This window comes from Solanum lycopersicum, chromosome 12, assembly GCF_036512215.1.
Source record: "Solanum lycopersicum chromosome 12, SLM_r2.1".
NCBI classification, from domain to species: domain Eukaryota; kingdom Viridiplantae; phylum Streptophyta; class Magnoliopsida; order Solanales; family Solanaceae; genus Solanum; species Solanum lycopersicum.
Window position 1 is genome coordinate 2,435,963 of NC_090811.1, and position 13,850 is coordinate 2,449,812.

A 13,850-nucleotide genomic window follows, 5' to 3' on the forward strand; every position below is an offset into this window, starting at 1 on the left:
GTTTGTAAAGGTCCGTAATTTGATTAACATAAAAAATTTCATACTATGTTTTGATGCTAACATGTAATTACAGTTTTCGTACTATATTTTTTCTCATAATTTCTCATTATTTTTTTTGTTTCACTATATCAAAGCGTTTAGAAAAGTGCGAAGGCATATAATATTTTACAAACATTTTCTTGTTGGGTAAATTGAAAACCGGATCGATAATGACCAAAAACTGATAAATCAAAAATCGATAAAAAAAATATATTATTGGTTTGTGATTGGGTTAGTATATTTAAAATCGAAAATCAATAAACCGAACCGTTAATACATAAAATCGAACTGAATCGATCGATGCACACCCCTGCCGAAAAGTATTTAGTGTTATATAGCTTAGACATACACAATGAGAGGTTGAGGTAGGGGTCGGGATGGGGGATATGGTTGGATTGAAGATAAGGCTTGTTGGAGAATGAGGGCTAAGGAGGATTCAACAAGAGAACATAATCAATGTGAAATTCTACATGTGGAACTTGTTTTTTTCTATGTCTATTACGAAAATCATTTTTCTTAAACCGTTTTTTTTTAGAGAAAATGTTTTTCAAAAAAATCGCCTCCAAGGCCTAACTCGAGTGGCAAAAGGTGGAGTATTTGTGGCTTAGGTCACATGTTCAAGCTTCACACCATGCAAAGCGAAACGTGTTATTTAAGTGGAGAAGCGTCTATTACCCACCGAGATTAGAAGGCTGCTCACCAATCGAGCTACTCCCAACTTGTGGAAGTTATACATTTGACCACTTGATCAAAAACTATTTTAAATTGTCGATCAATATGTAGACGGATTAACTTTTTTGGTTTATTTTTTAAAAGAAATCTTTCCATTTGAGAAAATATCAAACTATGGTCTAAATTTTTTTAAATTATTATAAAATCACGTGATGGTCTAAAATTTTATCTATAAGATCAAAAAATATCTTGTCACAACTTCTTCATTCAGTCTCCTATGAATATTTCATATTATACACCTCGACTGTTTCACCGAGTACATAAGACACTGTTTACCAAGATTTAGACAGATGGAAAGAAATCACAGCTAAAAAACTGTTTCTCCGGAAAGTGAGATATTTAGCCGGTTTTCGAAACATTATGTACAAAAAATGGACTGATTCATATGCACAAATCAAGCAAGATGAGTTCATCAGATGGCTGCAGGTCTTCCATCTTTCCTAGGATCACTAACAGCCACAAGAAGACCACGAAAAATACCGTCTTTATACTCTTTTCCGCTCCTTCTGCCCATCTGTAACGGAGGATTTGGAAGGTTTTGAACGATTAACTGACATATGGCTCCTCCGTTTCTTGCCTCGAGTTTGTGACCCCTCTCTTCTAAGAAATGTTTTTTATCATCCGAGAGTTCAATGTGATCGCCATCTATGCATGTCCAGTTCTCATACAGAACAACATTTGGGATTAGCTGCAAAATGAAAGGAACACGAATCAGTACTGCAGCTAAAGGATCCATCCCTAAGACTCTCGGACTCTGCACTATAGCTAATTATGCAAAGGGATGAACCTCGTGGTAGACTCTCGGACTCTGTACTGCAGCTAAAGGATCCATCCCCAAGACGAAATGGTTGATGAAAACTTGGAGGACTGCAAAGATGATTTTTAGTCCACCACTACCACCAATTACACCAGCTAATTGATTGTCCTGTAAAACGATCATTATACGTCATATGACTACACTAAGCAGCTAAAAGATGACTTGTCGTTCAAAGGATCACACTCGTAATACCTTGAGAACGATAACTGGAGTCATGGATGATAACGGTCTCTTTTTTGGTTGAATAAAATTAGCAGGAGCGGGAGGGAGTTTATCGGGGGATATTTCATTAGGTGTTGAGAAATCTCCCATTTCATTGTTGAGTACTATACCGGTTGATGGAGAGAGTACACCGCCTCCAAATGGATAGTTTACTGTGGTAGTCACTGATACAGCATTTCGATCTGAATCCACAATGCAAAAGTGACTCGTTCCGTGATCTCTTAGCTGACTCCACCTAAGAATCACGGATCAAACAAGTTAGAGCCAGTTGGTAGGCAATCAAGAATCTTGTTAGTCCTAGCTTCAGTCCGAAACAGAACTTATCTGACCTGGGCAAATAGTATTCAGGAGGAAAGGTGGTATTGTCAAAGATCTTTTGTTGAATTTCTTTGGCGAAAGACGAGGAAAGCATGTCAGATACAGTACTACTGATATTTACAAAGTCGGGATCACCCAGGTTCATTCGAACTGCAAGCATGTGTTTCATCGCCTCAATCATTCGATGCAGTCCTAAAGCACCTTTCGCAGCATTTGAACTCACATAGTTTTCAACGACTTTAAGAATCTGTTTTCCTCAGATATAAAGGATTTAATCAGACAATCGTGTCGTATTAACTTTAGCAAAAACAAGCTAAGTTGATTTATATACATACCAGAGAAATCCCGAGCGTTCCACTGGACGGAGGTGGCATTCCAACGATTGTATAGCCCATAGCATTAACAGTAACTGCTTCTGGAGTTTCCACTCTGTAATTTCTCAAGTCGTCCATCGTCAAAATTCCACCTGCTCTCTTCACATCTTCGACAAGCTTTTCACCAACCTCTCCGTTATAAAATGCTTCCGGCCCTTGTTCAGCAATTAGCTCTAAGCTGTGGCTAAGTTCTACGTTATGACAAATTTCACCTGCTCGTAATGGCTTTCCCTCAGGTGCAAATACTTGTCGCAAGCCAGGATCTTTAAGTAGTAATTTTGCTTTTTTAGCTATAGAGTTTCCGAGATATGGAGCAACCACGAATCCCTCCCTGGCAAGTTTAATGGCTGGTTGAAATAGTGTCTTCCAGGGCAACCTACCATATTTCGACCAAGCTGCGTGAAGACCAGCTAGCTCCCCGGGAACTCCCATAGACAATGCTCCATTTAACTTGGAGTCCCCATTATTATCATACATGTTCTGTTTTAGTATAAACAGATCCAATTCAGAACTCGCGATTATGTGCTTCCAATATTTAGATACTAAACACAACAACTACTATGTCTCAGTCCTAAACAAGTTAACGTCAGCCATATGGATCCTGACTTACCATGTTACTCCGTATAAGCTCATTTCATGTCAATTTTATACAACAACAACATACCACTACCTCGAGAGGTAGAGAGATTGTTTCTGATAGATGATTACAGAATCGAAATACAAAGAAACTATTGACGAAATACTACGACTACTAGTTTGAACAAAACACTGTTATATACTAATCCAAGTTCCCGGTAAGAACAAAACTACAATCATCTCATGCAAACAACAACAACAACAATTACTACTAGTACTATTGCTACTACACCTCAATCACAAACACATCAGGAATAACCATCGACTATATGAATCCTCATTACAAGTTCCTCACGTACGTACAAACTAAATAGTTTTTCGATGAATAAATATTGAACACACTGCTAACCTGTGAAGCAGCTAAAGGAGCAGTTTCCCTCATGTCAATAGCTAAGACTTCTGATGTAGATGAAGATCTAACAACCATAAAACCGCCACCGCCAATTCCACTAGCCATTGGATTCACTACTCCAAGGCACAATGCTGTGGCAACTGCAGCATCAACTGCATGTCCACCAATTTTAAGCATAGAAATACCGATTTTCGAGCACCGACCATCATCAGCAGCAACAACTGCTTCCTCTGATTCAACAACATCAGCATTGTGCTGTAGTCTTTCATTATATCTACTACTATTTACATCTCCAATTAGCCATACACCAATGTCTCCATGATGTGTAAGCCCAACAACTAAAAAAAATAAAAAGAAAATCTATGTTTAGCCATGAAATTTGATTAGATTTTGAAAATCTCCAAATTTTTAGAGTTTTCACTCATAAAACTTCAAAAGAAAATTCCATATAAAATCCATATCATAACACAACTTCAAAAACTCGAATTTTCAAGTTTCAACTTCAAAATCTGTAGTCAAACCCGAGCTTAATCAAAACATATCTCAAAAGGGTAAGTGGAATTCAACCCTAACCAACAATTATTCAAGAATCTCCTTCACAAATTCAAGATTTACAACATGACACATCACTTCTTTAATCCAATCTAATTGAACACTTTAATCTTCATAGTTCTTAAGGGAAAAAAAAAGCCTAATAATACCTCGCTACAAAATAACTCATATATATCCTTACCGTTACAAAAATAGCACACAATATATCAATACCCAAAAACCCAACTAAATATCCAAGTATCAACACAATCATAGCTAACAATAATAACAACACAATCAGAGTATAGAATATACGCAGACGTTACAAAAAAAATAACCTTTTTCTTGATTAAATTGTTTTTTTCCTCATATACCCTCGTATTAAAAACAACATTATGTATTCGAAAGAGCGATAACAAAATAACAAGATATAACAAATAAAGATTAAAAAAAACTTACATGTTATGGCAATGAATGCAAATAAAAAGCAAAGAAAAAAACTCCATTTTTTCTTTGTATTAGAACAAAGAGGAGAAGTAGAGTCCAAAAGTGGAGCTTCCAAATTATGTTTCTCCATACCTCTAAAATTCTATGGCTAAACAAAGATATAATAAATGAAGGGAAAGTTGCATAAAACTTTCAAATACACTCCACTTTTGTTTATAGTGTGGGACCTTTGTTAGTTGATCATGACTTTCATGTTTTTAGTGGGGCCAACATAAAAGTTAGGAATCTCTTCTCTTTTCTTTTTTTTTTTTTAAAAAAAAAATGTACAACTATCCCCTCAATCTATGTCCGAAATCCTAAAGACACACTTATACTATACTAAGGTTCTATTACCCCTGAAACTTATTTTATAAGTAATTTTCTACCCCTTTTTAGCTTACGTAGCACTAGTTTGAAAAAAAAGTCAACCATCATTGGACTCACAAGATAGTGCCACGTAGGCTAAAAAGGGATAAAAAATTATTAATAAAATAAGTTCAGGGGTAATAGGACCTTAGTATAGTATAAGTGTGTCTCTGAGATTTCAGGCATAGGTTGAGGAGGTACTTGGACATTATCCCAAAAAAAAATTATTAGAGCTGTTAAAATGGATTGTACTTGTTAAGTCGGTTTAAATTAATCCTTGAATTAAATGAGGTAGGACTTAATATTTTTGGCATATTTAGAAACGAGGTATTTTAGTTCAGTTTCAATTGATTCGCTACCTTCGTAGGCCTAACTCGCAAGTCTCAGTGGCCAACCAGACCGTGAGATATCAATATTTAAAATATATTTTTAATAGTTTTTTATTTGTAAAATTTTTATAAATAAATATTCTAAAAGATAAAAAATCAAGTCTTTTAAATTAGCTAGTTTTTTTTAGTGGGAGAAATGGTGGAATGATCACACATTTTTCTGATAAATCTTACGACTTCAAAATTATGAATTTGTAAATAAAATTTTAAAAAATATATATATATGTGTGTGTGTTGTTAAAAGAATTATAAAACTTTGATTTCAAGTGAATAATAACAAATTAAATTGTGTCACTAAAGTAAAATAAGAGTATCAAAATTAAATAACTTTTTTTTTATCTCTATATGGAATCAAAGTTGTTCACATTTAATAATTAAATATAAAACACATGTTATGGACTTTCCACTTTTGCATAGTTATTAAACATTATTTTTTATAATAATAATAAGTTATGTTTATACAGCTATCACTATGAAGATTCAGTTTGTACTAAATTAATCCTCTAATAATTATCCATTGACATAATTTAAACTTATTTTAGATTGTCCAATTATCATAACAAGCTGTATTGATTTTATTTATTATTAGCATTTTTAGTCCCCCAAAAATCAATAACTGAAGCATTGATATGTTATTTTTTTTAATGAGATTCAAATATATTGTCACGTAGTTTATTTCAATCCAACAGCATATGTTTTATCTCTTTTAGAATATAATAATCGAACAACGTCGTATAACTTAAATATTTTCGAATTAATTGCAAAGTCCGAAATTCTATCAAAAGAACAAATTCCTTCTAGATAAAAAAATTGCATTATTTTGTATAACAAAATTAGGTGAAGACTTAAAAATATTTAAAGTTCTCTTTCACAATACTAACTTTAGTACATAAAATAATATTAGTACTTTTTTTCCCACTCTATATTTTATTATACATTTCTTTTCTTGTACTCAAAACAAAGTGACAATATTAGGTCACACATCATTTTTAAGAAATATTAATATTAAAATGTTGCTCCAACAACTTTCAATTAATTTAAGTCAATATAATCCCTCAAATTGTGAATATTTCAATAATTTAGCAAACTTTTTAAGTGTTAAATATTCAATATAGTTGATATTTTATGCTAATTTTTCTTTGATATCTCCCTATATGAGGTGATTTATAGTTCTAAAAGTAATACTAACCCCATAATTTTCTTATTTAAAGAGACCAAAAAATATAATTATCAATAATTAAGGAAATAAAAGTATAATGATCTCTTGATTATTTTTTTAATCAGAAAAGTGGAATAAAATAATGTCAAATTTAATGGAAGGATTAAGAAATTAAAGATTGTGTTTGGGATTAGATATATACTATGTATGATTAACAATATATAAATTTAATTTTAAAATGTCTCAACTTATTCCATATAGCGACAGATGAATTAATAATTTAGGTTAATGTCATTTTTATTTGATTTTAGTGAAAACGACGATGAATGAATCTTTATAGTATACGCAAATATAAGTGATTGGCCAATATTGTCCTTTTTTTCCCAAAAACATATCTCCACAATTTAATTTTATTAAACTATTGGAATTCTTTTGTTATATTATATTAAGCAGCGATAATAAATATCTATATTTATAATTATTATTACGTGTAAAAACAGCTAAAGGTTTTATGACTTTTTGATATAATGATATTAACTTAATTGCTGTTAAATAATTTACAATAATAAATATTTTAGCTAAAAGAAATATAATCATTAAATATTATTTTTATTACAGTGTATATAGTATTGTAGTCATAGAATTTAACGAAAATAACCATTTTCGAATTAAACTAGATCTATATATGAAATATTAGTAATATTGATCTACGTAAATATATATTTATAATCATCATTTTAACTCAAAACCCTTTTCAATTTTCACTATATAAAAAAAAAATGGAATTAGCGACTAATACGTTGCTAATCGTTGTTAAATTCTTGGTAGTTAACAAAATTTTCTCATAATATGTCTTTAATCATTAAATAAAATAAGTAATAAATGTTATTGTTTAATTATAAAATTAATTTTATTTATTTTGTTTTGTTAGTTGGAGATAACTTAGATGACATTTATGTTTTGGTGAAAACGACAAAGGAAGAATCTATATGTAATCCAATAAAAAATTGTTAGGCTTTGTTTTTTATTTTTGTTTTATGATCTTATTATTTGTTATTTCTTATATTTTTATCTAAATATTTTGTTCCTGACTTCTTGTATATCATTTTTATTTTTATTTTAAAATATTTTATTTAAATCAATAGTCTATCGAAAAATTATTTTTACTTTGATAAAATAAGAATAAGTCTGTATATAAATATATGTTATTCTTATCAGATTTTACTCGTATAAATACATAAGCAACATATTATTAATTGTAATATATTTGTAGGACGCAAATATATGTGATTGGCCAACTTTATACTTTTTTTGTCAAAAATATCTCCACATATGGTCATAATTTGTATATGAATAATATTTGGTCACATCACACATTTTATAGTTTGGACAAAATCACCATGAAGTTGCCCACATCCATCAAAAAATGAAAATAAATAAATTAGGTTATTAAATATTGAGTTGTTAAATTCAAACAGGTTAAATCAATTAAATTAATAAATAGATAGATTATAGATTCGCCCCAAAAGTTATTTCGATTAAGTCAACATGGCAAATTGATTATATATAACATATTAAATTTCTCGTTGGTAGCTTTGAGCTATACATTTTTAGTACAAATTAGCTCAACGTTTAGATTAATGGAATAAAACATATCAAAATGAACTGATTTAACAAATAAAAAATATTTTATTAATCCAAAAGAAAAGTAACTCAATTTCAAAAGTTAGGCACGATAGCCATTGACGAAGAAGGAGAGGTTAGGCATCTTATTTGAATAGCTAGACTAACTTTGTCACCCATAGAGGCTTAGACACTATTAATTACAAGCTGGAAAATTTTATCACACGCACGTGACAAATGATCATAATCTTGATGTCCAATATATTTTTTCTGATAAAAATTTACTCGCATTTGATATTACACTAAATTCGAGACTTAAGATAAACGCATGATACTAACTGCAGCTCTATTACATTGTCAACACCAAAGGATGTTGCGTAGTAGTGAGGTTGATTCTTCCTTACAAAGAGGTCTCGAGTTCAAGTTTTGATTTTTAAAATGGGGAGGTTTAACTTCTATCCGACACAACTTAGAATCATTCAGACTCCGATAAAAGTATCGGACACAGTATAAAAATAAAATAAAAAACTCTATTAAGTCTCAACTATTTATTTTACTTTAATTCTTACCAAATTCTCCACTTTGGGCCTGACTAGCTCAGAACCAGCCCAGTTAAGTTTGGGTCAAATGGGCTTAGTTTGGTTTCTAATTGGGCCCGAGTTTAACTGGGCTGATTATAGTGGATTGGGCCTAGGATTTGAAGCAACACAATTATTGAATTTTAAGAGTAGGAATATAATGTAATTTTATCGTTACGCTATGACATACTTAATATTTTTACGCCTATCATTAGAGTAGGGGTATGCATTAATCAGTTTGATTCGGATTTGTGCATTATTAATTTGATTTCTCGATTCTTTTATTTGTAAACATCGTAAATAATCAAAACAAATAAAATAACTATCATGGACTTTAGTCATTAACGATTTATTTTAACAGATAAAAAAAGTAAACATTAATATACTATGTTTGCTATCTATTTTTTTGAATCTTCCATGTACTATTAAAAAAGTTATTTAATTTAACAGATTATATATAAGACCGTAAAATCTCAATAGAATTTATTTGTGAATGAAACGAAAGAAATACATTTCCAAAAAAAATTAGAAAATTACAATTCGTAAAGATAAATATTTTAATTTAATAATCAACGTAAATGAGTATGAAATATAGCTAAAAATATTTTTTTCTCTATAATTAAAAATAACAATTAATTATTATATATTTCTACTCTGCCACCATGGATTCAATTACCACCTCAGCTTTGTTGGAAAATACTGCATTACATTAACAAAAAAATTGTTAATAAAATTATCGAGTTATTAATTTTTCAATTTTATAAGTTATTTTTTAGGTAATTTGATATCTATCGAAAAAACACTTTACCTTTTCGATAAGAGAGAGATAGTATGGCTTGACTTTTTCCACATCAATTCGAACTTTACTCTTGCTATATAAATCATATTTACTGCATTTAAATTTGTAAATCATAAGAAAAAAATTGTTCAAAATAAATATATAATTAATAAAATTAAAATAAAAAATAATAATTACTTAAAAATGTTGAGCCACTTCATGTTCTCTTTGTCCTCCTCATTCATCAAGTGTGTATATGCTCCTGATCTATGTAATGCTATAAAAAAATATTTTTAAAAATAAAGTTAGTTCACATTAATAAATCAGAATATCAAGAATAAATTTAAAAATATTTAAATTCAACAATATACTGATGATGTAAAAAAATATTTCTATAATTATATCACTCAAAAGATAATTACATCTAACTGAACGCATTTCAATTTATTTACATAAATCTTTCTCTTTTAGCGCACCTTTAGACTCAGGGGCGGAGCTAACGTGTCTTGAGGTGGTTCATTCGAACACCCTTACGCGAAAAATATTTCTATATATACATGATTAAAATTATTTTTTAAATATATATAATAGATGTCGAACCCCCTTCGACTAGTCCATATGTTTACTCCTTCGAATTTTAAACCCCCTTATTGAAAATTCTGACTCCACCATTGCTTAGACTAATAAAATATTAGACTATTTTCTCATTTTTAGAACCGACCAGAATTTTCAGTTTGCTCAAGAGTAAAATTTCAATCGCGATATGATTTAACAGATTCATATATTGCAAGAATTTCTAATCCCTTCCCCCACCTTTCAATTGCGATATGATTTAACAGATTCATATATTGCAAGTATTTCTAATCCCTTCCCCCCACCCTTACAATGAATCTTTTATGACTAAAATTTAAATTAATCGAGTCAGTAAATATCGATACGAAAATTTAAAAAAATCTTACCATAGAAAGAGTGGTAACGTATGACAAATAAAGCAGCAGAAGGAAGAGTAGTTTTATTTTCCTTTGCAATTAAATACATATAATCATCATGTCCCCATGACATAACAACTTTGTCAAGTCCACAACCTTCTTCATATACACCATTTTTTGTATTATAAATATTGTTGTTGATGTCTGGATTTTCCTTAAAATACTGCATGATAAAAAGAAAAATAATTCAAAAAAAATATCGACGAATGTATAATACATGTATAATTCATGTCATATACATAATTGTTATGTATAATTAGTGTATAATTAGTGTATTATCTATGTATATCAGCTAGAAAAAGTAAAGGGTGCAAGAGGGTTAATCAATTTTTTTTTGACGAAAATTATACTGTATATATAAAGTCGTAATTTCTTTTATGTCCTTTGATTTTCTATATCTATTTACCTTCTTCTTTTTTTTTAATTTTTAGAGTATAATAAAAATTCTAATTCCGATACTATAATATCAACAAAAGTATTTGGTAGTATACCTTGTGGTGAACAATTGATTCATCAAAAGCACAACCAAGAGGAAATGTGTCTCCAACAACAGCCCATTGAGGAAGCCCTCCAAAACTTGGATGAAGAAGTACTTTACCTAGGTCTACGGTTCAAAATAAAAATCGAATTTAAATTATGCATACTGATGATAATAACATATTTAATAAAATTTTATAAGTGAAATCTGAGAAAAATAACACGTATGCACTCTAAATCCTATCTTACGAGGATAAAAAAAGTTATTTTTCAATATAGCTTCAGCTCAAATAAATAAATACAAAACAAAAAGGAATATAAGCCAACTGTATATTTTGAATTATCAACTATTATTACGCAATATATATAAGAAGTACTACTAATTAAAACTTTATATTTTGAACTCGCTACATAAATTGAAACAGAAAAAATACCGTGAATGAGGCCGGTCAAATGAAGCCAATCTTCATTTGGATAATCTTTTCTAATAGCTTCAGCAGTTTGTAACAAATGCTCAATTTGTGGTTCATCCAAATCAGGATCACTATCATCAACTACATCATTCAAAAGTTCACAACAATCCCAAATACTCATTTCAATTTTGTTCAATTTTCCATATTCTTTTCTCATTTTTTTCACCTATAATTTTACAAAAAAAAATAAATCAAAATTCATTATGTAAATCATGGTTAAATAAACAACACCGTTTAATGAAAAGATGAATTTTTTTGTTACTTCTGGATCAAGAATAATATAGTATTACATGAAAATATATACAACGATTTCAAACATCATAAATAAGATGGTTTAATAAAGTAAGAAAAGGTCATGAAAAACAACGCTTCAAATTTCTCTATAACAATCAAATACTTTTTAGAATCAATTTTTATGTTATATTACATCATATATATTTATCAAATAAACGACATAGTTCAATAAAGTAAGAAAAGGTCATGGAAAACAACGCTTCAAATTTTTCTATAACAATCAAATACTTTTTAGAATCAATTTTTATGTTATATTATATCATATATCATATGTATTTATCAAAATAAACGACATCGTTATAAAAAGAAGGCATTGAACTTACATAGTCATATGTTTGATTAATGTGTTGAACCCTATAAAATTCTTCCACTGATTTTTGTCTCTCACTTTCTACATTATAATCCCTACAAAAAACATATAACTTAAAAAAATTAGGTTCCACTTAAATCAAATCATTTTGAGTTTTAATATATAATTTAAACTCGAATCAAAGATCTCTTATTAAAAATGAACGATAAAATAATAGAAGTACCTAAATGATTGACCAAATGCATTTATGTCTGGCACTTCAAATATTTCATCTTGAGAAGACAATGTCTTTGGTACCATAAATCCACCATCCAAAATAAGTTCATTGGCATTGAATGAGACTTTTTTCTCCTCCACTTGTGATCCTATCAAATTTTTAAAAGAAAAAAAAAATCCATATATAATATTAATAAAAAATATATACAGTCAAATTTTTCTATAACGATTACTATTTATAATATTTTGTTAATTAATATTTTTCGCGATATGTTACATTTTTCTATATGATATTTCGCTCTAGAAACAAAAAGGTATCAAAACAACAATAGCGTTCGGAGAGATTTGATTATAGATGTTATTGACTGAAATGTGTCTAAAGTATTAAAATTTATTCAGTCAAATCTCTTTATAACCGTGAAGGATTTGTGATTTATTGAGAGGGGGGGGGGGGAGGGGAGTCCCCAGACGTAGCTCCAGTGGCAAAAAGTGAAGAATTTGTGATTTAGGTCACTATTCAAGTCTCACGCCATGCAAAATGGAGCCTGAAATTTAAATGGGAAAGAGTAGAGGGACGGACCCATTTTTCACCGAATTTTAAAGATTGCGATTGATCCGAAGGACGGGTCACAGACTGATTTTTAAATAAAAAGTATTGAACCATAAAAACTCTATTATTTTTGGATAATTCGAACAACACATCCAAAAACTAAACATCATTTCATTCATAATATAAATTCATATAATTCTTTAAAAAATAAAAAAGTAGTAAGGATTATTATAACATACCAAATTCAGGCTGCTCAATGAGAATAGTCATTTTCTCACAAAATAATAATAAAATAAAATCAACAAAAATTAACAAATTAGATTTTGCTTGTGTTATTGTATGATGTGAATGATATTGAAAAAGAATTTATGGGTATTTATAGTGTCCAAATTAAAATTGTCCTTAGCATGAAATTTAGAATATTTTAGAGTCCTGAAAAGAAACCATTTAATCAGTGGAGTCCTCAAAAGAAAATCTAGCAACTCCTTAAAATTTCCAAATTTAGATATTTTAAAATCTTTGAGTCCTTAACTGAAAAAATAAATAAATAAAAGTTATTATAAATATTATATTATAATATCCCTAATACCCGTTCAAAATATCAACTATTTACGTCACCGTCATTTCATTCACTCGTTTCACAAGCGCGTGTTGGAACAACCAAACATCGTATTCTCTGTTTTAATTTACGTGTCTTATATTTATATTAATACGTACGATTCACCAATAAGAATTGTGGTAGAATGATAAATATTCCTTCATCCATAATCAGAGGTTTCAAATTCGAGTACCGTAGGTACATAATCGTCTTTATTACAGAGCGTCTTTACCTCAAACCAGCAGGGGCAGAGTCACTTTTGACGGAAAATTATACTATTTATACATGGTTAAGATAATATTTTATGCATATATAGTAGATGTCGAACACCATTCGACTACTCCGTGTGTTTATTTCTACAAATTTTGAACCCCTTAATGAGAATTTTGACTCTGCCTCCGCCACTGCTAACCAATAACCTTCCAATGTTAGATTTAACGGACATCGGTGGAAAAAAATATCGTATTGACATTTTGTTATTGATTAGTATTCACGTATACATTTTGAAATGATGTACTTAATTGAACTGAGACATTCTTTTTA

The 13,850-nt window shown here is 29.7% G+C and overlaps 2 protein-coding genes across 2 annotated transcripts; both read right to left on the reverse strand.

Moving 5' to 3' along the window:
* Positions 1–958: 958 nt before the first annotated feature.
* LOC101263185 (glutathione hydrolase 3) lies at positions 959–4,769 on the reverse strand. The gene is made up of 7 exons (XM_004251601.5): positions 4,481–4,769; positions 3,488–3,828; positions 2,464–2,982; positions 2,140–2,375; positions 1,781–2,045; positions 1,559–1,696; positions 959–1,459 (listed from the first exon to the last, which is right to left on the reverse strand). Exons 1-7 carry the CDS (start codon positions 4,596–4,598, stop codon positions 1,184–1,186), a joined length of 1,893 nt encoding a protein of 630 aa, XP_004251649.1. The 5' UTR covers positions 4,599–4,769; the 3' UTR covers positions 959–1,183.
* Positions 4,770–9,282: 4,513 nt separating this feature from the next.
* MIOX (myo-inositol oxygenase) lies at positions 9,283–12,985 on the reverse strand. Its single transcript, NM_001247664.1, has 9 exons — positions 12,949–12,985; positions 12,167–12,308; positions 11,957–12,038; positions 11,301–11,505; positions 10,881–10,993; positions 10,360–10,552; positions 9,599–9,677; positions 9,431–9,512; positions 9,283–9,321 (listed from the first exon to the last, which is right to left on the reverse strand). The coding sequence occupies exons 1-9, from the start codon at positions 12,977–12,979 to the stop codon at positions 9,295–9,297; spliced, it is 954 nt and encodes a 317-aa protein (NP_001234593.1). The 5' UTR covers positions 12,980–12,985; the 3' UTR covers positions 9,283–9,294.
* Between the last annotated feature and the right edge of the window lie 865 nt (positions 12,986–13,850).